This window comes from Vespa crabro, chromosome 19 (genome assembly GCF_910589235.1).
Source record: "Vespa crabro chromosome 19, iyVesCrab1.2, whole genome shotgun sequence".
NCBI classification, from domain to species: Eukaryota; Metazoa; Arthropoda; class Insecta; order Hymenoptera; family Vespidae; genus Vespa; species Vespa crabro.
In genome coordinates, this window is record NC_060973.1 from 1019666 (window position 1) to 1047610 (window position 27945).

Below are 27945 nucleotides of genomic sequence, written 5' to 3' on the forward strand. Positions count from 1 at the left end.
ATCATAGACAGATAGATATTTAGTAGTGGACGAACGATATCAATTGAAAATCATTTTCAAAGAGAAATATTATAGAAGTGAGAGATGGATAGGGGGCGAGAATGATCGTGGTAACGTAAGTTGCGTGCCTCGCCTCCGGGATCGACATAAATCACGCGAGATCTTTGCCCACGACCTGGGATCATCGGCGAGAATGTTCGACTTCGACTTCTACTTCGAGAACGAACGAACTAGATTTTACCGGTGATCGTCAATGAAGCTTCTACGTTATATATTTATTTTTATATATCCAAGAAGGATGATAGGTCCAACTGTATCGTAAGACAAATATTTTCTTAAATCTATTCATATATATCTCTAAGTGAGTACATACATACATATATGCAACCTCTAAATTTCTATCTTAAAGTCAAAGGGTTGATGTCGTTTCAACGGTGTACGTTGGCCCTAAAAAAAGGGAGGAGAGCCGTGAACGAAGAGCGAGAGAAAGAGAAAGAGAGAGAGAGGGAGAGGAGAGAATGTAAAAGAGTCAAAAATAAAAAGAAAAGGGAAAGAAGAGAGAGAGAGATAGAGAACTTTCCTGAAGGGATAAACGTCACACGGAACTCGAGTTTAATGGTGCGTAAACTTGGACGTGCCCCTGTTGCCCGTACGTGTCTGGTAGCCCAAGAGATGAGCTCGAAAGGGTCGATCAAGGACCCTTGTTCTCTCTTCTCATCAACCTCGTAGAAACGAGAAGTATGTACGTTAATATTTCGATGCAGGTAACGCCGTGGTAGATGAGAAACGATATCGACTTCATTAACGAACGAGTGCCGAGCAAATATTGACTCTAACTCTTCGAAACTGGGGTACGAGGTGTGTATATTTACACGAGAAACCCGCTTTTTCGTGTCCTCGAGAGAGAGAGAGAGAGAGAGAGTAAGAATGAAAATGAGAGAGAGAGAGAGAAAGAGAGTAAACTTGAAACCAAACGAACGTTCATAAAACAATGTTGGTAAGATTTTGAAAATATATTAAATGTATTAGAACGATTAGAACAATTAGATAGATATTCGAGTCGAGAACCTATTTATCGATGAATCGACCTTCTCGATGATAAATCGCTATGATAAAATACGATCGCGTTCAGGAGAAAAAGGATTTATTCTCGAGCACAAAAATGGATCGACTCGTTCGCATTTAGTGATTACAGTCCTTGGCCCAAATCAAGCAATAAAAGCCAACGTTCGAATGAGACGAGAAGGGAGTGACACGGCGGTGACATCTTTTGTAAAATCAATAGTTTCTCTCTCTCTCTCTCTCTCTCTCTTTCTCTCTCTTTTACTTACTTAAATGGCACGTTAACTGAATATAGACAAACGCCTCGAGTAAGGTCGCCGTCGGTTCAACTTCTTTCGCACGGTGATTTATCGTGAAACGTGATGTATAACCGAGTTAAAAGTCGCTCGACTCGCCATATCCTTTGCTCGATCGTCTAATCGATCGTTTACTTCGATATCAGAAATCATGATACTTATCGTATATTTTTTCTCTTTTTTTCTTTCTTTCTCTTCTCTTTTCTTTTTTTTTTTGTTTTTTTTTTTGTTTTTTATTAATACTCTTTCCTGTCAATTCTTTTTATTTTTATTTTTTTTTGCTTTCTGGAAACTTTACTTATAAATCAGAATAATTATCGTTTTTCACCGACTTCACCCGTTATCCTGCTCCGTTTACTCGCTCACTACGCGATCCATTCTAAATTCTGAAGGATAATCTACTGCAATTTATTTTGAAATGAGTTCACCCGGTATAAACAAGTGTAAGTATGAAAGATTAGAAAATAGAAAAGAGGGGAATGTCTATATGGGGTTTCGCTTCATCAACGAGCGGAACGCAAGAAGCAACGGGCGTCAAACAACTGTGTCGACGAAAAAAAACTTAAAAACCTTAACGAACCTTCGAGACGAGCTATCTTTTTCTTCTCTCTCTCTCTCTCTCTCTGTCTGTTTTTCTGTCTGTCTGTCTATCTGTCTGTTTCTCTTTCTCTCTCGCGCGGTAGGTTAACGCGGGAGGTTGCGAATCGCGCGCGCGTGCTCCGAAGAAAAACGGTATGGTCGAAGCAAGCCTGCTCTAATTACACGTCGTTCTAAATTCTCGTTAAAATATTTCTTGTAGTAGACAGACGATGCTCTCGCGGCTCGCGGTAGCCTTTTGTTCCTTTCGCTTCTCTCGACGATTACGATACCTGAAATATATTTCTCCTTTACGTTTTCCACTATATGCGCGTTTCGATTAATGAACGTTGGAAATCTTCTTCATTTTCTTCTTTTGCTTTTGCCTTTGCTTTTGGAATTTACGATCGTTGATTATAATCTTTTCTTTTTTTCTTTCTTTCTTTTCTTTTTTTTTTCTTTTTTTTTTTTTTTTTATGAATTGATCAATGTCAATTTTCGTTGATAAAATGTTGTTTCAAAAGATTAAGAAAGGAGAATTTAAGCGAAACGTATTTGCTTATCATTTTTACATATTTATTGCAATTTTTTTTTTTTTTTCATGCGTTGTTTAATGTCGATCCATTTTGATAAAACACGTTTGGAGATAATATTTAGGGGGAATCCCTCCCCCAAAATAAAATTACTAAGTAAATGTATTCACTTATCATTGTCACATACCGATTACAATTTTAACATTTTCATAGGTCTATTAATGTCGATTTAAGTTGACAAAATGCATTCCAAGAGATTGAAAAAGAAAAAGGATTAAGTGAAATGCATTTGCTTTTATCAGTTACCCAAATTGATTAATATTTCAACGTTTTAATAAACTGATTAACGTCGATCCAAGCTGAGAAAACGCATACCAAATGATTAAAAAAGGGGGTTAAGTGAAACGCATTTGCTTATCATATTCCTACGTTGATTAAGATTTCAACATTTTCGTATATTGATTAATCGATTCAATTCGATGAACGGTGAAAACTCGTTTGAAGGAATTACATTACACATAAAAAAAGATTGAATGAGAACAAAAAAAAAAGAAGAAGAAAAAAAAAAAGAAAAAGAAAATTCGACGAAATATTTGTCGTTCGTTTTAGCGAAACTTGATTGAAAGGTTTTTTTTAATCGAAAAGAGAGAAAATAAAGGGAGGGGAAAAAAAAAGAAAAAAGGGAAATGGAAAAGGAGAGAAAAGAGTAAAGGAAAAAAAAAGAAAAGAAAAGAGAGAGAAAAAAAAAAAGAATGAACGACACTACGTTTGACTGAGCGCACTCACGAGAGAAGGTGCCGGCATTATAGAGACCTTTGTGACACTCTGGAGAGTCCGGCGAGTGCAGATGACAGCGTTCGACGAGATAGCGCTGATTTATGATAGGTCGGATCGTTCGGTACCGTGCGTTTCGGTTCGATCGTTAGAAAAGCGAGTAAGAGACCGAACGGTACTGAACGATGAAGTAGAAGTAGAAGGAGAAGAGAGCCGACTTACTAATGGCCTAAGTCGAGAGGACTTCCCGATCCTCTTCGTCAGCGTCGGTTGGTTGCCCGATCGAAGAGGAAGAGGTGAAAAGCGTTCCGTTGCTTCTTTGTCGATAAATTTTAACTAGAAGATCCATTAACTAGCGCGCGTTTATACGACGAGTAGACCCGATAGAGAAGCCTCAGACTCGGTGCCCATCTGTTGTTCGTCGTTTGTAAATGATAGAAAAAAAAAGGTTTCGATAGATAAGAAAAAGAGAGAGAGAGGGGGGGGGGAGGGGAAAACATTTTTTACTCAAAGACATCTTCAAAGTCTTTCGCGTGGGAGACACTTTACGGTCACGTTTTTTTTTTCTTGCTTTCTTTTTCGATTTTTTTTTTTTTCGACGAAATTAATATCGATGTTTTTGGAAGGTACCTATGTTGTATCTTTAAAAATAGAAGTCGTATCGGAGTCAGTTGTACGACTTGAATAAAAATTATTGGAAGAAGATAATGTTATAGTTAAATAGAATCGGCCGAGGAAAATTATTGTATTGAGTATTGAGGCTTATGACGAAAAAGAAAAGAAAAAAAAAAAAAAAGGAAAAAAAATAAATAAATAAATGTGCTGGGGAAAAAAGGAAGGATTATTAAAAATGAATAGTATCCTTATTTGATAATTCATGATTTTCGATGATAAACGAATTGTTGATGATAAAATAATTTGTTGATACGATATTGATTGCGACGTCAGAATGAAAGAGAGAAGTAGAGCATCACGCGCGTGCGTTTTTTTTTTTTTCGATTGAATCATTAAAAACTAATTTGCACATCGATAACTCTCATACGAAATGAATAAGAATCGAGAATCCTCTCCTCCAAAAAAAGAAAAAGAAAAAAAAAGAAAGAAAGAAAGGCGTTAAACTTTCTTCAAGAAAGAAAATATCGAATAACGTTAATAGTTGAAAAATGAAAGCGTCGTTATCCTAAGTCGAACTATTATTTCTCTTCTCGTTATATAGATGCGTTTCGTTTCTCGTTGCGGATGCACGATGCCAGTCATTTTTACGTAACTCGAACGTTCGAAAAATAGTCAATCTCTTTTCCTCTCCCTTCTCGCTGCCCCTTCTTCTGCCATCGCCTCTTCTCTATCTATCTTTTTCTCTTTTTCTTTCTCCCTCTCTCTCTTTTTCTCTCTCCCTGTCTCTCTTTCTGACCGATACATACGTCGCTTTGATTACGAGTCGACTTGCGTCAGCCTTTTCTAGTAGACGGAAGAAGAGAGGAGGCTTGGTGATCGACGTGAAAATCACGTTGCTGTTATTTTTCCTCACTTATGTACGCGCCAATTTGAGATTGAACATCCGTGAGAGATATTGTGGGAGGAATAAAAATCAAAGCGAACGTAGAAAACCGGTTCGACGGCGCTATCTCATCCCACTCCACCCTACCTACCCCATCCTACCCCACCTCATCCCATCCCCATCTTCTAGCTCTTTATCCTAAGCCAAGGATGAAACAAGCGGAACTTACTGACGCACGGATTTTTTTATATGTATATATATATATATATATATGGATGTGCGTGCATTCGCTCGTTCTATATTCTTTGAATAACATAATTTCTATAATTGCAGATGAACCAACAGTGCAAGGTCTGTGGCGAGCCAGCAGCAGGTTTTCATTTCGGTGCTTTCACATGCGAGGGTTGTAAGGTGAGGATTTTTTTTTTTTCTTCTTTTTTTTGCTCTATTTTTTTCCAGCATTATTTCTTTATTACATATCAAATTGATGATCGCACATGAACTCAATACACACATACACACATCGATTATCTTAATTTATGGAAAAAATCGAGGAATGTTTTATACAGGCTGAGTCATTTAGCTAACGTAAAAAGTAAGAGCAAATAGAGCAACAAATAAAGCATTCTAAGCGATTACATTAATAATTGATATTGCTATAATGATTATAAAGTCTATTGGAAAATTTATTAGGTGGAAGAAAGAAAAAAGTTTAATTTAATTAAAGACAATATATATATATATATATATATATATATATATATATTAAGTCATATCGTTCTTATACATATAAACATTCAAATACCTATATAGGCAATAACTATTTGTTAAGTGATTCACTCTGCGTACGAAGGCGCTCGTGGTCTGGTTAATTGCACGCTCGAACTACTGCGACATTGAGTTCCGCTTGTTCGACGAGATAAGCACGTTATCATGTGCTATCGATCGTAAATAAATTCTACGTTCGACCGAAATAGAAGGAAGAAATCTAATGAAAGTGGCAATATACGTATGTCAATTGAAACGTTAAAGTGTTCGCGTTGCTATGTTGACGTTCTTGTCTTCAACTTTTCTACGCTTTTACTTCTCTTATTGTTTTCTTTTTCTTCTTTTTTAAGAATAAAAGTAGGAATGGCGCATGCATGCACACACACACACACAGAGTAGTGATTTTAGGCACGCGCAGCTGCCACTGTCACATCGACGATCATTCCTATGCGATTTATACTCCAAGTTTCGTTCCTCTCGAAATCGTAAAGCTCGACGGGCGGTCCGACAAAACTCGCTGTCCGCCTGGCACTCCAGTTTTTAAAAGGAGGAACGAAGGTTAATAAGCTCCTTTCCTTCTCGGTGAAAGTAAGAAAAAAGAGAAAGAGAGAGAGAGAGAGAGAGAGAGAGAGAGAGAGAGAGAAAAGAAGAAGAAAAAACGAAAAAACCAAAAAATGAGAAAAAAAATCAAAAGAAAGAAAGCCTGTTTGATCTCATTTTCTTTTCCGACGATGAAACAAAATAAAATAAAAAAAGGAAGAAAAAAGAATCATCAAATAAGTCATCTTAAACAGAACAAAAGAAGAAGAAGAAGAGAGAAAAAAAAAAGAAGAAACGAAACAAGAGCAAACGATATCTCATGATTTACTTTACATATCGGAAAAAAGAGATTCGTCGTCGAGCCTGAAAGGAATTACGAAAAAATTCGATCAAAAATGTGAAAGAGTTAGATATCCGTAAGGATCAAAGTTCATCGGAGGACGAAATAGGATAGGTCGCGCAGACAGGTGAAACGTAGACAGGCAAGCAGGCAGGCAGGCAGGCAGGCAGGCAGGCAGGCAGGCAGGCAAGCAAGCAAGCAAGCAAGCAAGCAAGCAAGCAGGCAGGCCCAGTAAACTTGTATCGATATCGGCTAGAAGAGAGGAAGAGGAAAACCATCGAGAGAGTCTCGTTAGGCAAGGTTTATTTCTCCGAAGGGTGTTGACCCTTGCTCTCGTCCCACTAATGTGGTACACCGTCGAGAGAATATCGGTACCGCATACTAAGTGACCCATCCGATAGTAATTGGACCTCATTAAGGCAACAACGGGCAATGGTCTGTATCCGTCGTCTTCCTCATCCTCCTCCTCCTCCTCCACCTCCACCTTCTCTTCCTCCTCTACTTCTTTTACTACTACTACTACTACTACTACTATTATTAGTACTATTACTTCTTTTACTTCGCTTAGTCGTAGCTATCGCGTGCGTTCGATTCTTTACGAATAGAAAAATCCAAAAGACGAAGAGATAAAAGACGTTTTAGGTTAAATTAGACTCTCCTCTCTCTCTCTCTCTCTCTCTTTCTATTTCTCTCTTTGCGTGTGCGTGTATGTGTGTCTGTTTCTTTCTCTCTTATCATCCGGTTTCATTCTCTAAGATCAATATCTCTTCTCTTAAATACATACTCTTCAATTTTTTCAACTTACACAATAATAATAATAATAATAAGAACAACAACACAACAACGTGTAAGCATCTTCGTAATAGTAGAACGAACGAATGTCTGTGTGTTGCGTAAATATGGTAACATTGTACAATTACCCTTTGCACTTTTGCAAACGCGGAGAATCTCACTTTCGCTACCGTAAACGCGCCGTTCCCATTTGGTCCATTCTCGTATATATGTTTGTATATATCTCTATGTGTGTGTGTATGTACATATGTATATATATATATATGTGTGTGTGTGTGTGTATGTGTATAATACGATTCTTATTTAACTTCCATCGTTGTTTCTTTTTTTCTTTCTTTCTTCTTTCTTTTTTTTTTCCTCGGATCAAGTCAAATAGAAAGAAGAAGGATCCTTTATTTCGAAATTCGAACGAGAAATGATGTACTATTTTCGAGTTGCGTACGTATTTCTTTCGTAAAAAAAGTTTTATTAAGGGTGGTAGAAGGAGTGGATGTTTAAATAGCTTAGTAAAGGTTGGTCCTCTATTTCATAGTTTCATGCTCGAACGATTATCAAACGAAAGGAAAGAACAAGAAAAAAAATGAAAAAGAAATAAGAAACGAAAAAATTCGAAAAAGGGAGAAAAAAAAATCAAAGATATGAATCGTGATTATATAAACGAATGTGAGTCAGTTCGAAATTAATATTGTCGCGGGAGAATGCGTGGAAGAACGTCACACATACGTACGCACACGCACACACACACACAAATGAACAAACACAGGAACAACGTACGCGGCACATACAAATACATAGAAATACTCGAAACGCGAGACACGGGTCCTCCCAAGGTTTTGATCTTATCGTGAGATATATAACGGCGCCATTCAAGAGAAAGAGTGCTCCTGATATCGAGAGAAAGAAAAAGCTCGTGTCAGAAATAGTTGGTGGAAGAGACCACCACCCCATTTAAGAAGGATTCTCTCATATCGTTCTTTTCAATTTCTCTTCATTCCCTCCCTCCCCGTCATCCCCCTCTCCCCCTTTCCCTCCGTTTATAAAATCATTCTGACGGTATGTAGCTAAGGACATGAAATATTGCAACGATATATTTTTATTTTATATATATATATATATATGTATATATTTTGCGTGCGTGTGCGTATGATTAACATGCGATACTTTTCTATATAAATAAAATTCTAATACAAATATATTTTGATTTTCGTTTAAATTATATTTAAATAATATTATACTATGTTCTCAAAGCTTTTAACGAGCGGAATACGAATGATTATTTGAATAGGAATTAAATTAAATCGAGATAATTTGCAAAAGGAAGATAGATAAAAAGGAATGAAAATATATGAGATACAAATCTCGGCTATATATAATAGATCTAAACGGGTATACTACTACTTCTAGATCTTTAAGGGTATCGACTATTCGTGAAAAATAAAAATAAAAAAAAAAAAAGAAATTAAGAGTATGCGCTGTTGGAGATTCGGAAATATTTGAAATAATTTAGCTCGTGCGCGGGCGCGCGACTCTCTTCGGGATAAAAAACGAGAGAGACTCTCATTAGCATACTAACGACTGCCTCGAATTCTCTGCGTAACATCGAGAAAGAGAGAAAAGGAGAACCTTCCTCTTTCCCTTCCTCCCTCATTCCCTCCTCTATCCACAGCATCACTTCTCTTCGACCACGTCGTCCCTTCTCTTTGGGAAGACGACGCACGCTCCGGATCTTTCCCTCGGTCTTCTTCCATTTTTGGTGCCAGGAGGTACGCGACGACGACTCCCGTTCTCCAAATGTACGAAAGTCAGAAAATATGATCCTACCTTGTGTCCTCTTCAACGATTCGAAGTAATTCACGTTATCTTTTATTAATATTACATTTCTCTTCTTCTTTCCTTTTATCCTTTCTTTTTTTTTTTTTTCCTTTTCTTTCTCTTTTTCGATTAAATATCACCGTTAATATTCCATGAGGTTTTTTCTTTCCAATGAGTCTCAAAGATCAAGTTAATGTCTCTTCCTTCTTGAAGATTAATTAATTAATTAATTCATTCATTCATTCATTCATTTATTCATTCATTAAAAATGGAAAACTAGAAAAAAAAGAAGACGAGTAAAGAGTAAAAAGAAGAGAGAAAGGATATACATACGTCCCTGTTTTGAGATCGAGGAGTGTGTGTCGTCGTTTTCGGGTAGCGTTCGAATTCCACGTTCGTAGTCGCGTTCTTCGTCTCTCTATTTCTCTCTCTCTCTCTCTCTCTCTCTCTCTCTCTCTCTCTCTCTCTCTCCTTCCTTTTATTTCTCACGAGCGTTAAAATAAACGAAAGCCAGGTCGTCCGAAGGCCGAAAGAGTGAGAAGAAGTGAGGAGGCAAGGCAGGGTTCGTATGAATATTTACGCGAACGAAGAGCCCTGCACCAATTCGCAAAAGAATCATTCTCTCTCTCTCTCTTTTTCTCTCTTACACTCGCGTATATATATATATATATATATATATACATATACATATATTCGAAATCGCGTTTATCATGCAAATAGAGGAGAGCCCGTCCATTGTTTTTCGTGGTGCGAATTATGCAGGAGACTCAAAATTTGTCGGCTCTCTACCTCTCTGCCTCTTTTACTTCTTTCTCTCTCTCTCTCTCTCTCTCTTTCACTCAGTCACACTCTCGGTTGGTCGTAAAAAAAAGAAAAAAGAAGAAAAAAAAAAAATAAAAGGAAAAAGAAAATAAAAAAAGGCAGGCGTGATTCAGAGGGAGCTTCGGTTATTCATCGTTCGACAATGAGGCCGCGCGGCGACTCTTTTCCTTCGAGGACGTCAAAAGATGCTACAAAAGACTTTCGTTCGTTCGTTGTCGTTGCAAAATAACGGCGTGGCTCAAAAAAGAGAGAAAGAGAGAGAGAGAGAGAGAGGGAGAGAGAGAGAGAGAGAGAGAGAGTGTTCTTCTCTCTATAGAACGAAAGCGCATTTTGTTTCGGCACTTCGAAGCTCCCGTAAATTCGACGTGGTACTGACATATCCGGCGCGACGATTCGAAAAGGCACTTAGTTACTGGAACGCGAAACTTCCGCCGACGAGAGTCGACTTTTACGATCCACCAAGTGAAATTATAATGTATTCGGATCGTTCACCGATTTCTTCTCGTTTTTTCTTCCTTTTTCCGTGCGATAATTTCTTTTATTTTTTCTTTTCTTTTCTTTTCTTTTAATTCTTCTAACAAATTCGCATCTACCATTCATCGTTGTGTTATCGTATTTGTTTTATCCGATAAAACGTTTAGTGTACCAGAGTAAAATAATTTATATTATGAAAGATACGACTATAGTGAAGTATTACAAATGAAATAAAAAAGAAGAAAAAGAGACTCACATAGAAACCAAATCTCTCTCTCTCTCTCATAATTTCTATTAATTTTCAAAGATCGTATCGTATTCGAATTCAAATACTATTTGCGAACACCAAGTTACATTCGAAAATACCTTTGATAGATAGATCGATCGATTGGATTTTTTTTTTTTTTTTTTTTTTTTCTTTTTTTAAAGAGGAACAAGGCGACGCACTTGGAACGGCACAAACCGGCAATTTCCTCGAGTTCGATTAGAAATTCTCGTCACGATCAACAGATTAGTCGACCGGTTCGTTCTTTCCTCCGTCTTTTTTCTTTTTCTTTTTTCTCTCTTAACTTCTTACCTCCTTCCCCTTCTTTTTTCTTCTTTCTCTCTCTCTCTCTATCATATATGTACGTCATTCATTTGAAATAAGCGTTTGCGTTAGTCTCGATCTCCTTCTCGTAAAAATATATATGTCGACTTACACCAATAATCTCATTTTTTCGTTGCAAATGGTACGACAATCCGGTAGGTCGTTTTTTAATGTCCACCTTTTCAAGAATTCGATTTATACAACTCGTTCACCTTTCCTTTGAAACGAGCTAATACAATCTCATGAGTACCAAATTCGTTGTCGTGGTAGTAGTTGTCATACTCGTAATCATTGTCATTGTCGTCATAATCGTGAATCGTATTTGTTCTATCGATTCGAGAACCAATTTCAAAAGATTACGCAAATTTTCAGGGAACGTCGAGCCCCATCTAGTTTATGGTTTGCTTTCGTATGTAAGAGAAAGAGAAAAAGAAAGGAATGAAGAGAGAGAGAGAGAGAGAAAGAGAGAGAGATCTAAAATTTCTCATTTTCCTCCTTCACAAAATCTCTCGCGAAATCAAAAATGAATAATATAATTTCTAATGATAATTAAAGGAACACTTTTCTCTTTTTTAAAACTTCCTTTTAATGGATACGAATAGATATTCTTATATTTCGAATGTAATAAAATATATAAATGGAGATAAATCCTTCTCTCTGATTACTTTTCGTATTTCGAAGAAATAAAGGAAAATAAGAACTATTTAGATTGTCAAGAAGCAGGATAAAAATGGGGAAAGAGATGAGAAAGAAAGAAAAAAGGAAACAAGAGAGAAAGGGAGAGCGAAAGAGAGAGTGAGAAGGTAAGAAGTCGCAAAGTCGGCAAATAGCCAAGGGGAAGGTCGGTCCGGTCGAAGATGGCAGGCGGGATAAGTCCTCTCTGATGAGTGTACTCGCGCTAAGAGCGCCGTAAACTCGATTATGGACCCAATCTCTCCGCGATATCTTTCCCCGTACAATTAGCTCTCTCATAAAGTGACATTAGCTCGGGTATAAGGTGGCGCGTGTTAACACACGACAAGAATCCGAGAGTAGTTCTCTTTTCCTTCTCTCTCTTTCTCTCTCTCTCTCTCTCTCTCTCTCCTCTCTCTTTGTCTTTCTCTTTCTCTTGTCTGCACGTTTCTTTCTATGGCACTGCACTGCAAGGCGGTTTAGTTACCAACTTCGTGGTGCGACGCGCTTCTTAACTGCCGCTATTACGTTCCCTAATTGCCGGCCATTTAAATGCCGGCGCTGCAAATAGATTCCACGATAGGGACCGACCAACAGCGCCGGATATATCTCGCTAAGTTGCTCGTGGAATCGGAATAATCCGATCCGGTAATGCACGTTATATATATCGTTGAAATCCTTAGAATCGAATCGAAGCGAATCGAATAGAATCCAATCCAAATCCAATCCAATCGAATCGAATCGAATCGACTTACTCAGCTATTTTTATTCTTTTTTTTCTTTTTTTTTTTCTTTCTTTTTTTTTTACGATTGAAAGAAAAAAAGAAAAAGAAGAGGAAGAAAAGAAAACGGACAGATCTCTTATGTACGATTTTTACTCTTTAAACGATCGTTGTCCCTTCCAAATCTTTCCTTTTTCTCCCTCTCTCTCTCTCTCTCTCTCTCTCTCTTTTTCTTTTTCTTTCTGTGTTCTTTTAAAAGCAGCTAAAGAAGTCACTTTCGCTGCGCTAGAGCAACGAACATTTATGGTTGTCACGTAGTAGCGCGTTCTCGATCAGTACGGAAGATCGGACACCAAGACGAATTTGGCGACAGACGAGAAACGTTAAAGACTTTAGATACACCGAGAAGGAAAACGCGTACTATCACATTGATCGTATAAATTGCTTTTTGGATTTACGAGTCTGCTTTGACGGAAACGCCCAAACCCACGTGGTTTCCCAAATCGAGTTCGAATACTATTTTACGTAGTCTCATAAATCTTTTTTCAACTATGAAAGGATCGATAGATTCTATTACCTCGATGTATCGTTTTTCCTTTTTTCTCTTTCTCTCTCTCTCTCTCTCTCTCTCTCTCTCTCTGTCTCTGTCTTTCTCTCATGTATCTTTGGAATACTTAGGTAAGTGAGTAAGTACTTAGGAAATAAAAAGATGCAAAACGTCGTGTACACGTACGAGGTGGCCCAATTCACGCCCGAGCGTGATCGAGGGACGAGATCGAGGAACGGATCGTGCTGCGCCCTTGAGAATCGGTCTTTAGCATTCGGCCGCGGCCGTCCTGCGCAACCAAAGACAGCCGACTTCTTCGTGCAACGTGTCGCGACCTCGCGTCTAACGCGAACGCGGCCGATCTCTTCGAAACGATCGCATTTCGCAACGACGTCCTCGAGCTACTGCCGATTTTCTCGATCTCAGACGAGTTTCACTCGAAAACGAATCGTACGAAACAATATCTAAGTACATTATTGTACATTATTGTCATGGTTACAGAAAAAAGAAAAAAAAGTAGAATAAAATAAAAAAAAGAAACAATAGATAAATTAACTACGATATAACGTCTAAAATATATTTTATATATATATACATACATACGTATAATTATTTATACAATAAAATTGTATTTGGTTATATAAGTTATTATTTCAATTATATTTATATTATATTAGAGTAGATATATTTATATATGACGATTATCGTGATAATGTAATGAAGATAATAGAAATATTACTATATTAATATCTACTATAAAATCTTGATAACTTCTCATTGGAAGATATTAAATGTAGACATTATATAAAGTTAAATTGTATGATTATAATTCACGATTTCTATTTTTCGTAGATTTAAATTGCCGGCAAAAAAGATATTAAACTTGTTTAAAACCCAAGAGAAATTATCATTTCAACAATAAACGTTACCTTGATAATGATGATGATGATGATGATGATGATGATGATGATGATGATGATGATGATGATGTAAAAGTAAAAGAAATATTATTATATTAAAACATTTTAAATATAAAATCTGATATAACGTGTCTCATTAGAAACATTATACGTATGATTTAAAGTTATAATGAGTTATTATTATTCATGGTTGATAGGTATTATATATACGTAGATTTAAATTGTTCGATCAAAAGAAGAAAAATGTTAGAACGTTAGAACGCGAGTGAAAATGTTTGAACAATGAACGTTAACGTAATAGTATTTCCAATACTATTCAACGGGGAATTACCTTTAACCTCGCGAAAGTTTCGTCGCGATGAGTTCCACGCGAGCGTTACGTCGTAATCGGGTTTATTAGGAAGACTCTCGCCGACACGATCGTTGCTTTCACCGAGAAGGAAGAAGAATAGAATAATAGGGAGAACACTAGAGGGATCAGCTTAGGTCTTTCTCGCGGTTAACCACGTAAATAAACAAGCGTTATATTCGATTCAATTCGATTCGTTCGTTCGTTCGTTCGTTCGTTCGTTCGTTCGTTCGCGTTCGGCGTTCATTCGTTCGTTCGTTCGTTTATCCTTTGTTAAATCTTTTATATTTTTATCCTTTGCGCTATGAGATCATCTCTGACAAGTGGCACTTCATTTAGTTAATAAAGGAAATCTCTAAGAGACTGTTATATACATTCCAAGATTCCTTTCAAACTAAGGATATACATATTTCATATAGATAAACAGTATATATAAATGTATATACATATTTCAAAAGATGCCAGAACAGTTACCATCATACAACGTTTAAGAAAACGAAGTATACATACATATACGTTAATATCTGTTCGTTTGGTGGACCTCCAATTAAAATCCACCGTATCGGACTGCAACATCAAACTGCAACTGGAATAACATTACACACATTATCGATTAAAAAATTTACCTACGAAACGTTTTAATCTGTAATACCTTGCATATGCATATCCAACCGAATTACATAAATGCATATGTATTTATCTTACGAATCGTGCGAACATTTGATGGAAAAAAAAAAACAAAAAAAAAGCAAATAAAAAACAACAAAAAAAAAAGAACAAAAAAAAGAGCAAATAAAAAACAACAAAAAAAAAACAAAAAAAAAAAAAAGAAAGAAAAAATCATGAGAAATTTAATCGTAACAGACGATTAAACATTCGAGTAGCGTTCTCAAATCAAGGATTCTGAATATCTTTAAAAGTTTTTCTCCCGATTGGTGACGATAGCTCGTCTAGACTTCGCGAAGATAACGTTTTCTCGAGGAGAAGACCGTCAGGCAGCGGTTGGCGGTGGTGATGGTGATGGTGGTGGTGGTGGTGGTGAAGGAAGAGATAGAGGAGAGTAGGAGGGAGAAGGGGAATGTAGCGAGAGGGAGGGAGGGAGAGGGAGGATAAAAAGGTCCGTGCTGGAAGTTGGACGCGCGCTGCGTTGGAAGTGTCTCTCCTTCTTTCGCGTGCCACGAATCACAATGCGCCGAGTTCTCGGTTTGCCTCGACTCGGGATCGGGTGGCCGCACTTGTGCGCTCGTGCGCTCACTCGGTCTCGTTCTCGCTCTCGCTCTCGCTTCTTCTACTACTCTTTCCTCGCGATAATATCGAGGACGTAGGCAGGACGACCCGATCGTAGATTATGCGTTGCGAAACGCACACGGTAGCGATTCAATAGAGCGACGATCCGTTCGCAAATACGATACGTACGATACTTACAGTACGTATAGGATAGGTACGATAGGTACGATAGGTGTACGGAGGATACGTATGTACGTATGTACATCGGAGAGGCCAGGCAGTCAGGCAGGCAGGCAGGCAGGCAGGCAGAGGCTCGCTTTGAACTCGACTCCGATTTATGTTAGCCAACTTCCTTCGACATTTGTGCGCTCTTTCCCATCCGACTAAGCTTCTTCTACGAGACTAGATTTCTATCGAGAGAGTCTCCCGATCGAGATCGATTAAATTTTAGATGAATACTTTACCTGAGTTATACTCTGGATAATATATATATATATATATATATATATTTCTTTTTTTCTTCCCCTCCTTCCTTTTTCTTCTTTTTCTTTCCATAGTTTCAATTCGATGTTAGCGTAATAATAAGTTCGTTGATCGTTCTCGTTAAAAGGAAAAGGAAAAAAAAATATAGATAGATACGTTGGAAGATTATAGGTCGTGGCTTTTTTTTCCCCTTAATATTTCTAGATAGGTATGAATAAAAATGTTGAGTTAACGTTTGAGAAAAATCATACTGGATAGTAGAATATGTACATAAATTTATATATATATTACTCATGGTGGTAAATTTTCTCACGCGTTTCTTTTTCCTTCTCTCTCTCTCTCTCTCTCTTTATCGATCTTACCCTGCCGTTAAAACGTCTCTTGTATTCGAATAGCTCGTAACGTAGCCCTCCGAAGATCGTAGAAGCTCTCTCTTTCTCTCTCTCTTTCTCTTTCTCTTTCTCTTTCGCGTGAATCGGTCTCCTGCGTCAATCCTTACGTTCGTCTATCCGACGTTGGATCCGCGGTAGGACTGATCACTCTAGAACTAAAAGGTAGTACGTCGTCTAGGATGGACGTTTAGGGGATAGAAGCAAAGCCGAAGGATAACAGCTCGTGTCTTTTAGCCCCACTCCTCCTCCTTCTTTCTTCTTCCTTCTTCTTCTGCTTCTTCGGCGGCGTGCAAAGATCGAAAGGGGATAGACTACAAAATGCAAGCAAATAGCTCACCCTGACAAATCCTCGGAAGCCATATCGAGCCAGACGGAAAAAGTTTCTGACGTACGATCTTGCCGGCTTCGGACCGTAAAGACCAGCACCGACTGTCCTCTTCTTCTTCTCTTCCTCCTCTTCCTCCACCTCCTTTTTCTCCTCTTCCTCCTCCTTATGTTCATGAACAGTGAACGTTTGTTCGAAAGAAGAAGAGGAATAAGTAGATAGAAATTTCCACTAGCTTTAAGATAAAGCCTTCCCACGATCCGTTATAGTAAAATGCTCTGTACGAATTGAGCATTGATTTTTTCTCTTCATTTCGATTGTATACCTTACTTTTACACACACATATATATATATATATATATATATATATATATATATAAAAGGTATAATAGTTATATATTACAGGTTCGTATACCCAACACGGACGCTTTCTCGACGGGTGAAAATCAAAGCTTCGAAGTTTCGGGGCCGAGTCAGGTAGCCACATTGAAATTTTTATTACCGCGTGTGCCGTGCAACTTCGGGAGAAACGTACTTTCAAAACCACGACGGGGAGAGAAAGAGAAAGAAAGAGAAAGAGAGAATCAGCATACAATAACCGTCGTTCATTGTTTCTGCTGTTAGGAACTGTCGACTCGTACGGGAAGGACAACGACGTTGACGACGACGACGACGACGACGACGACGCCGCCATCGTCGTCGTCGTCGTCGTCGTCGTCGTCGCCGTTGAAGATCTGCAATTCAATCGTCGCGATATTCTGCTACGTGGAAGTATTTCGTGTCAGCAATGCAGGAAATTCGATTCGTACGAGAAACGACCGTGGCCGAGTGCGTTATTTAAGATGTCGTAAATCCGTAAGCAGATTTTCTTCTTTCTCTTGGTTGCCGTCTATATCGTTCCTACATTGTTGTCTTATTCTTGAAAACTCTGATTTCTTTAAAAAGCAATTCAGAAACGAAGAATAAGATGAATAAGATGAATAAGAATAATAAGAAAGAGAGAGAGAGAGAGAGAGAAGAGCAAAGACAAAAGGAATATAGACGAGTTTACCCACGTTGCGTCGTAGAGTTCTCTTGAAAATCGCTTAGAAATGAAAACGAGAGTGATCTTTGCGCCACGTTTCGCATGCAAAATGCACCTAACTCCAAGGTTTGCGTAGTTTTTCAATGACGTCATTGTACACCGCCGTCTCGTTCCTTCGTTAAACGTGTTTCTTCTCTTCGTGTTCCTTTCGCAAAACAGCTTCGTTTATAGTTAGTGCCTTCTTGGACACTCGCCAAAACTCTTGCACTCGTATCACTTTCGTCCAGTTCGTGGAATCGTCGAGAAAAGAATCGATCGTAAAAGTTAACCGATGCGTCAGAGGGGAGAATAAAAAAAAAAAAAAAAAGAAAAGAAGAAATCGATAGATCGTTGGATCTATGTCTGGGATCTTAGATGAAGACGGTATTACGGACAAAGTGCATATTTCCTTTCCCGGAACGAATGAATGGTTAACGAGCTATGCTAATTTAATTCTTGAAAGAGTAAAATCGTTATGGTGAGAAAATCGAAGATGTGGATTTCTAATACTGATTGAATCGATTATTATTAGATCCTATACGGATGTATTTACATTTTAGTATTATACATACGACATGATAAATAAGTTTTTATAAAACGATTGCCATGAGAAATATTAACACGTTTGGCCAAAATGATATTAATTCGTTTAACAGATCATAATTATTTACAACGTTATTATATACTTCGATTAACTTTAATAAATCAATTTCTTGATAAAATTTCTCTTACGAAAAAAAAAAAAAAAAGAAAGAAAGAAGAAAAAGAAAGAGCGAAAGAGAAAGAGAAACGAAATCATTGAATATATGTCTAATGTATGGAATATTTATCAAATTCTAAACGGCGGGCTTGAGAACGACGTTTGTGTTTTAAATAAAAAAATAACTCTACGGAGAAAATACATATTAATGATTTTCGATTGCTAATAATTTCGTAAAATGGAATGGAAAAGAAAGAAAAAGAAAGGAATGAAGAAAAAGGAGAGGGAGAAAAAAAAATTAAAAAAAAATTATAGATTTACTCTCGGCAATATTCTATATAATTAATTCCTCACAGTAGGAACATACGTATAGGATGTTAGTAGTAGTAAGACGATCAAAAGACATAAATCAGATCACACATCGAGTACGGCGGCCATGGTCCGTTGTGTTCATCGTCTCTGGGAAAGTTAGCTCGCAAAAGGAGGATTAACTTGGAAGGAGGAAACGGTGATCTTCAGCGATGACGAGAATCGTTCGTGAACCGCGTCGACTTCATCGTATTTCGTCGTATTCATCGTCGTAGTCGTCGTCGTCGTCGTCGTCGTTGTCTCTCTTCGCACGCGAATCAGGGTCACGCGCGTTACTATAGCGCCGTCGATATAGTTACATGCTACGGCACATTCATGTGCTAATGTGCGCGTCGGAGATGTTAACGAGTGGACGCGCGAAGCGTTCTACCGTGAGAGACATCGATGCACACGACAAGCGACATTATTCCAATGTATATATATATATATATATAGTGTCTCATGATTTTGTTTAAATAAATATTTTTCATATTACGAGTAATGCATGAACGTATGTACATGAGAAATCATTTATGAAAGAAATGTGTCATTTTTGATCGAATTATTGTTTCTTAACTTTTTTTTTTTTTTTTTAATTTTTTCTTCTTCATTTCTTTTTTTTCTTTTTTGTTTATTTCTGCTATCAAATTTTATTTTATAAATAATTCGAATTAAGTTTCAATATTTTCACCTTCTGCGTTCTCTTGAGACACGTATGTACATATGTAGAGAAATAATATATAAGTACCATGAATACGACAGATGTTACTTCTTTATGATTTTTTCTCTCCTCTCTCTCTCTCTCTCTCTCTCTCTCTCTCTCTTTCTCACTCTTTTTCTCTCTCGTTTTCTCTTTCTCCTTCTTTCTATTCAGAAAGTCAAGAACGTTCCAATTTCGTGTGTAGGAAATCCCAAGGGATAATCGTCATTAGGAAACTTAGGAAGAATTTCCATGATCGGTAAGACACAAAATCGAACGGGCTATATCGTATGAACGAAAGGAAACGGTTAACACATCCCGTGGGATTTGTGAACGGTTGAGGTCGAGAGCAAAAGCGTGCGCGACACAAAGAGAGACAGAGAGAGAAAGAGAGAGAAAAACTGCGAGACAGCCGACACGACCACACCGCGGCTCCTATAGCACCGTTGGCATAGCTGGACAGGCCATTTCACATTCCCACGTCCTTAATATAGATTGTTGATACGCGCACGAGCGTAGAGAAGAAGAAGAAGAAGAAGAAGAAGGAGAAGAAGAAGGAGAAAGAGAAAGAAAAAGAGAAAGAGATAGAGAAGAAGAACGAGAGAGGGATCTATGGGATTACGACGACGAAGATGAGAGAGAGAGAGAGAAAGAAAGAGAGAAGTTAAATGGACCGAGGAAGAGACTCGTGGCTCGTTGAAGCATATAAACACATGTATGCAAGATATATATATATATATATATATATATAAAGAGAGAGAGAGAGAGAGAGAGAGAGAGAGAGAGAGAGAGAGAGAGAGAGACGGAGACGAAGCTATTTAACAACGCGTGGGTGTGACGAAGAGGAGAAAAGGCTCGTCCTCTTGGCACAGGTGCCTCTCTTCTCGAGTAAGAGAGCAAGAGAGAAAGATAGAGAAAGAGAGAGGAGAGAGAGAGAGAGAGGAAGAGAGAGAGAAGACACATATAGGAGTCCTCTCGAGTCCTCTCGACGAGATCGTGCCTATAACGCACGATTACATCGCAAGTGAGTAGGTATGTTCCGCAAAGACCGTAACCGCTATCCAGAAACGGCAGTAGACGTACTCCAGCGACTTACTGTTACTACCACGATCGATAGTAGGTACTTACCTATACATTTGTGTGTGTGTGTGTGTGTCTGTGTGTACATATAACTCTTTAGCATCCAAAGACGCATGGCCTATAGTAATAATATAGAAAAGCCCAAACGTAGACTTTTGCTTGACTATTTTTCGAGGAAATCGTATGTCAGTAAGTATACTTAGGTAGGTACGGTATGCTCGGTTAAACCTATCGTAAATTTAAGCTTGGTGACACGCGTCATTCCATTATCGGAATGTTTCTTATTTCAAAGAGATAATACGGATCGAGAGAGAAAAGAGAAAGAGAGAGAGAGAGAGAGGGAAACACCTTTATAGCGCAATCGGAGATAAGAATGATAAATTGCTTCTTCTTCATTCGAGCGTGTCCAAGTGAAACATTATTTCTTCAAAAAGATAGAAGAGAGGAGGTAGAAGAAGGAGAAGAAAAGAAAAAAAAAGGACATAGAAACAGAAAAGAAACTCATCTTTTAACTCGACTAAACGACCGCGTCTGTTTGCCAGGACAGTTAGCTAGCAGCGAACGGAAAACTTCTCCGTGAGATCATCGTGCGTTTTCGTGCTAAAACACAGTTTCTTTCCAGCTCGAACGACGGAGGTGTATGTTGATAGGATTACCGAAAGTAATCGTAAAAGATCGAAAGAGAATCCTGGTATCATCGATCCCGAACGGCGCGTACGCTCTCGATCGAATCTTACAGAGGGCACATCTGTCCTCCTACCTGGTCCTTTTTTTATTTTATTATTCTCCCCGTTCTTTTTTTTTCTCTTTCTTCTTTTTCTCTTTTTCATATTTTTCATTTCTTTTCTTTTCTTTTCTCTTCATTTCTTCCTTTTATTTTTTTTTCCCCTCTCGTTTCTTTTTCTCCACTCCTTTCTTTTCTTTTCCTTTTCACGATCAGGGACAACGATTTCTCCTCCGTCATTTCCTTTACGGTACGTTGGTACAAATCGGTCCAGGATTCCGGACGTGCCGGCTGAGATTCGATACGATACGTTACTACTCTCTCAAGTGGCCCTAAATGGTGAACGTTTCCAATCTCCGAGTTTGTTGTTCTCGTCCGAGTTAGCTGTTTGTCGTCGTTGTCATCGTCGTCGTCGTCGTCGTTCTCTCTCTCTCCCCTTTGAACCAGCTCCCCTATCCTCCTTGCCTCCCTCCCCCATGATCACCGCCACTGCCGCCTGTGAGCCGTTGTCGTTGGTGTTGTTCTACTCTCTATGTGGTCCACACGCGAGACTCCACGGGAAACTGCAAAAACTTGCAAACTCGAGGCGACACGCGTGCTTCTTACGCAATCTCTATCTCTCTCGCGAATCCCGTTGTGTTGGTAACCCCGCTATAAGCCCCTTCCCCTTCCTCCTCCTATCCTGCCCCTCTCTAAAACACTCTCTTCCTCTACCCCACCCCAATCCACCCCACCTCCTCCTCTTCTTGGCCTCTTCTCCCCCTACGCGTTTACATCACTTCGATCTATCTTTATTCCTGTTATTTTCTATTTATGCTTAGTTACTAGCTGGTCACTCAACAAGACCTCCATATTTATCCTACTTCTTCTATATCTTTCAAAATCATCCGAGGATTAGATTCTGGTGCGTGAAAAAAGAAAGAGAAAAAAAAAGAGAAAACAAATATATATGTGTGCGTATGCGAACGTCACGTCATTCTCGCACACATATACACATACACATACACGTATATAACCTATATAGTTGAGTAGGTATAAGGATCAGCCGGAAGGTCAAACAAATATTTTCATTATGTAGGTCACAGGCTGAAACGACACATCCAGCGTCGTTCGATTCGTTAGTCTCAATTGGGACACGTACCGCTACGCGTGCGAGCTTTTGGGATTTCGAACCGTTACGAAACCGCCCACGTGGATCCTCGTCAGGTGGAGCTCGGAATTCATGTGTGTGTTGTGTATATGAGTGTGACTGTGAGTGTATACATCTCTCTCTCTCTCTCTCTCTCTCTCTCTCTTTTTCATTCTTTGTGACTCAACGCCGATACAATTCACAACGAGATATCATCGGCATAAGCAGATGCTCTTCTTCCAATCTTCCAAAAAGGTGCGGTCCTCGAATGATTATGCTAAATAGCTCGCACGAGGATTTTCACGAATATCCTCTCGGACATCTTACTTACTCCATCATCGTCTATTTCCTTTCTCCTCTGGTACATCATGTGTATGTATATATATATATATATATATGTGTGTGTGTGTGTGTGTGTGTGTAAATAAAACTCTAGAACAATTTGATATAACTGACCAACTCGAAAAATGGATTCGGTCTCACGGTTTAAAAGAGACCATCATCGCAGAGATTCTGCTCACGCAATGACCATCGAGCGTAATGCCAAATCTGTGACGTACATGTTAAGAGAGAGGTAACCAAATTCGATTTCATTTCGGATCGTATCACTTTTTATCTCTGTTCTGTAATGTTCGATTCGAAACTCAAAGAGATGAAGAGAATTGTATTTAGCTGGGTGATAGGGAGATGGGTGGTGGGTGGATAGATGGGGAAGATAAAAAAGCGAAAGTTTACGAAAAAATTCGAATGGAAGGAGAAATATTTTCTTGTACCGCGAAATGTATTTGTTCGATGATAGAACGAAAATGAGAGTAAGAGGAAGAAGAAGGAGTTGGAATAAGGAAAAGAGGAAAGGAAGAGGATGGAGCGGAGGAAGATGAGGAAGATGAAGATGATGATGAAGAAGAAGAAGAAGAAGGAAAAGTAGAAGTAGAAGAAGAAGGAAGGAGAAAAGAGAGCCACGTCGTAAATTAGTGGTCGATGAGCGTGCGAGCGGGCCTGCTCGCGCTCTAAGGTGCACCTCTCGAAGAAGTGCGCGAGCCTCTTCGAGGCGGTTTTATCGTCGGCCGACAGGCGTTTAACTTTACGAGCGGCCACGCCACGTATATACTACTCTCCGTCCGTTGGTCCGTCCGTTGGTCCGTCCGTTGGTCCGTCCATCCATCCGTCCGTCCGTCCGTCCGTCCGTCCGTCCGTTCGTCCTTCCTCGTTTCCCTTCTTCTCTTCTCTAGGCGCGCAGGCATGCTAATTCTCGTGACGCGCGTAACATTAAACTCTGACGTTTAATCCGGTAGAGAAGCAAACGCGTGGCTTGTATTCGAAAGGGGAAGGATCTTGCTCGACCCTTTATATGGTTCGACCCGACGACCGAGAATATGCTTTCTTCCTCCTATGTATCTCACGTAGATATACGTACGCGCGCGCGCGCGCACACATATACGCTCTCTCATGTATACACGCACACGTTTCAACCATCACGTTCACACACAGCGAACACAAACGTAACGAAAAAAAGAAATGAAAAAAAAAAAAAAAAGAAAGAAAATAATAATTTTTGTAAAACTCGTTATATTTTTGATTGCAGTCATTCTTTGGCCGAACGTACAACAACCTTGGTAGTATTTCGGAATGCAAGAACGGAGGTGTATGCGTGATTAATAAGAAGAATCGTACGGCATGCAAGGCTTGCCGGTTGAAGAAATGTCTTATAGTCGGCATGTCTAAGTCCGGTTCACGTTACGGCAGGCGCTCCAACTGGTTCAAGATCCACTGTCTACTTCAGGAACAAACAAATGGAAACCAGAGCGTCGGTGTGTCACCGGGTGCCCCCTCTCCGTTTGGCCCTACCTTCCTTCCGGGATTCCTACCGCAGTCTCAAGGTCAACAGGCTACCGGTGCCATTTACGGTTCTAAGGATGCCAAGGACCCCGCCTCCTCGCCAAGCCAAGATGATCTCGCATTGCAGTCTCATCTTTTGCACGTGGCGATGTTGAAGCAGGAGAGAGAGCGGAGCAACAAGTCACCTCACCCGGACGACGTGGCGTTACAGAATCAGTTGCGTATGTTAGCTTGGCGCAGGGAACGCGATAGGATCAATGGTAGTAGTCAACAACAGCAGCCACCTTCGACGCCGCCGAGAGAAGCCACGCCGCCCTTTGTTTGTAAACGACAACAACAACAGCAACAACAGCAGCAACAACAGCAACAACAGCAGCAGCAGCAACAACAACAACAACAACAACAACAACAACTATCGCAACCAATCTCATCACCTATATATCCAATAAGTTTTGCCCATAAGGATGTAGTTGCAGCGAGTAGTCCACCGGAAGTCTTTAGACCGTTCTTACCAAGCTACAAAAGGTCGACCGACACGCCGAGCGATAGCGGTGGCTCATCCACCGATGGTGGCGCTGACGGACTACACGATACCGAATCGAGAAGCAACTCAGCCTTGAGCTACTTCAAGTCCAATGCTGCCTCCCCTACTTTGTCAGATCGTGATTTCCCTGCGAGGAAGATCAATGCCACGGTCACACTTACCGCCGGTTACCATCCTCATGCGCTCGGTTTAATATATCCTGCGCCTGGTCTGATAACGCCAGCCACTTCGCAACACTCGCCACGTGGCGGCGATTTACTCCTCGTTAGTCCAAGCCCAGGTGGACTTGCCATCGAACAGGATGAACCGATTGATCTAAGCGTTAGATCGAGACTCGGTAATTCGCCGAGACCAAGTAGACAAGGTATAGCTACTATTGCTGAGGACGAGGATAACGAAGATGAAGATGAGGAATCTAATGGCAAAGAGGAAGAAAGGGATAGCATCAAAGACGAAACTACAATGAAAGGGAAACCGTTAGATCTAACTCTAACCGTGAAGAGGCCCGCGGAGTTACCAGTTTCACTTTGAGCCCAATTTTCTCTTTTAACTTTTTTTCGAGATGGACTCATATACTGATGAATAGGGATATATGTGTTCATTTCTTGTACATATAGGTACCAAGCGTTATCAACGAAGCGACCAACACGAACGCTTCTCTCTCTTTTTTTTTTTTTTATTTATTCTGATTTAAATAACGATTCGATCGATTTTATCGGATCTTTAATTGGAATCGATACATATAGACAAATTGTTCGATCGAGGAGGTTCTTATATATATATATGTATATATATATATATATTTATATGTATATGTATGTGTTATATATATACATATGTAACAGTATAATATAACATATAATATATATGTATGTGTATATATTTATGTATATATATATATATATATATTTATATAAATCGTAGATATGTATACATGTCCGTACGATGATCGATCGTTTTGTAATTACGCTGTTTTCACGTGTAACGCACAGCTATTAAGTAATTCTGATTATTTTTGTTAATAAATCATCATGCGTATTTCGAATGGGAACGAAATAACTCTATGCGTATCTATCGTAATTGCACGCTGAAAGAGTATCCGTCACGATATATAATATAATATAATATGCATGTATATATACATATATATATTATACATTTATATATATATATATATATATATATATGTATATATATATATATAAATATAGAAATAATCTATCAGATGTAAATAGTCAGATGGTTGAATTGTCTGCGAAATCGATATCGCTTTCTTGCTTCTGCTTGGTGTATGAACCTCTTTGCTGGTGTTAGACAAAAATTTTTGATTATTTTTCTTTCACTATTCTTCTTTCTCTCTCTCTTTCTCTCTCTCTCTCTCTCTCTCTCTCTTTCTCTCTATCATCATTATTTCTTCTTCCACTTTTTTGTTTTCCTTTTTTTTTTTTTATTATTATCTCGACGTATTTGTTTCATCTGTTGTAAATATATCCACGAAGGCGATAGAGACGAGTAGTCAGTCATTACCTAAGCGTCAAATGAAATACATATTTTTGTTTAATCAACATCTTTATTATCGTTTATATATCCTCGCCTTGAAATATCCTTTAAGGTTTATGGTAATATTAAATTAATGTTAAAAACATTTTGTTTTATCACCTTAACGTGTAAGAGAGAACAAAGGAGATCGAAATCGATGAAAGATGGTAAGACAGATAGAACAAGGAAAGATTCATCCTGAAAGGATCGAGCAACAGTAAACGCGTTGCTCTCGATTTACTTGCTTCTATGGATCATTGAATCACGAATCTCTGCGGGTAACCTTGCGAACGATGCGCTAACGCTTTTACTGCCTTTACGTCGAGACTCCTCTTCGTTTCTCTCGCAGGTATATACGCGTATTATCTCTCTCTCTATATATATATATTTATAATACGTATATTTATATATTTATATGTACATCTATATATATATACACATGTATCTATAGATATAACTGTATATATATATATATATATATAAATATATATTTTTATATATATATATATATGTGTAGATATATAAATATAGAAATATAAAGACGACGAGGCTTATGTACAAGGAACATACACGTACGTACGTATATAAAGTAGCACGCGGTGTCGACGTTGCGGCTACCATTAATCAATTGCCAGCAGGAAGCGCGATCGTTGCAAAATCATCGAGTTACGGATACCTGCCCACGCTGGTCTGACCTTGCGGGTTCGCGTATCCGGATCCCGTGTGGATTTTCTTTTTCCTCGTACGTCGTCAGCCTCTTCGAAGAAGAAGAAAAAGAAGTAAAAGAAGAAAAAGAAGAAATGGAAGAAGAATAAATATATAAAGTATTAACAATTTTTCATTCCCTCCGACGTGAACTAACAATGAGCGATCGTGAGTTTCCAAAGAAAGATAAAAAAAAAAAAAGAAAAAAAAGAAAAAAAAAGAAAAGAAAAAGAAATATATCCAAGTACAAATGAATATCTCTGTATAGATAATAGATGTCCATCATACGCGTACGTATAGATTCGTAGAAAAATTCATTTGCAAAGTTTAATTAGAAGATCGATAGGTACGTGAGAGTTATAATGGAGAAAAAATAGTTGGAGTCTCATCAAAGAGATTTTTTATCGAATAGATAATCGATAGTTGCAACGAATGGTACATTAAATGCTTGTTGGATCTTGATTTAACGAACGCGATGTAGCAATCATCGCCATCTTGTTGGATATAATAGATACAGGGGTGAGGAGGAGGGAGGAGATAGTCGGTATATAAAAGATAATAAACTTGGACGATGTCGATCGTACGAAAGGAGCGGGATCGGTTACTACCCCTTCGCTCCTCATCTTCCTTCATCTTCTATCTTGTCTTATTCTTGAAAAATCCTTTAAACTGAATTCTATAGATCGATCTTTTGCTATCGAGGAATGGTCGATTTGTCCCGCAAATCCAAGCCGCCGCATAGAATCAATGCTTGTACGTACATGGACCGGAGAGTACGTATCTGATACACGTAGGACGTTCCTACGTACTGGGTGTACAAGGATCTTCTGAATTCTTTGATAGAAAGAAAGAAATAAAGAAAGGGAGAGAGAGAGAGAAAGAGAGAGATTAATCGACCGACCGAAGTAACTTCGACAAGAGTTTATCCGTGTTTCGACGAATAATCGATCTTTTTCCTTTCCTTCTTGTACGTTGCATTCGAGCCCCAAGTGATTCTTCTTCTTCTTCGTAGATCAATCGACCGATCTATACATCAACGAATAAGAGAAAATTTCAATCAT

The 27945-nt window shown here is 38.7% G+C and overlaps 1 protein-coding gene across 6 annotated transcripts in view; it reads left to right on the plus strand.

The window, feature by feature from the left end:
* LOC124430651 (zygotic gap protein knirps-like) overlaps positions 1–26205 on the plus strand; it is a 203839-nt gene extending 177634 nt beyond the window's left edge. For 3 of the 6 annotated variants that reach the window (XM_046977551.1, XM_046977552.1, XM_046977550.1), the window contains 2 exons: positions 5073–5150; positions 23843–26205. In XM_046977551.1, coding sequence (XP_046833507.1) covers positions 5073–5150; positions 23843–25171 — 1407 coding nt within the window. In that variant the 3' untranslated portion in view covers positions 25172–26205. Of the gene's footprint in view, positions 1–4730; positions 4991–5072; positions 5151–21992; positions 22513–23478; positions 23760–23842 lie in introns of those variants that run through there. The other 3 variants (XM_046977549.1, XM_046977553.1, XM_046977548.1) reach the window with 3 other exon arrangements.
* Positions 26206–27945: the final 1740 nt, after the last annotated feature.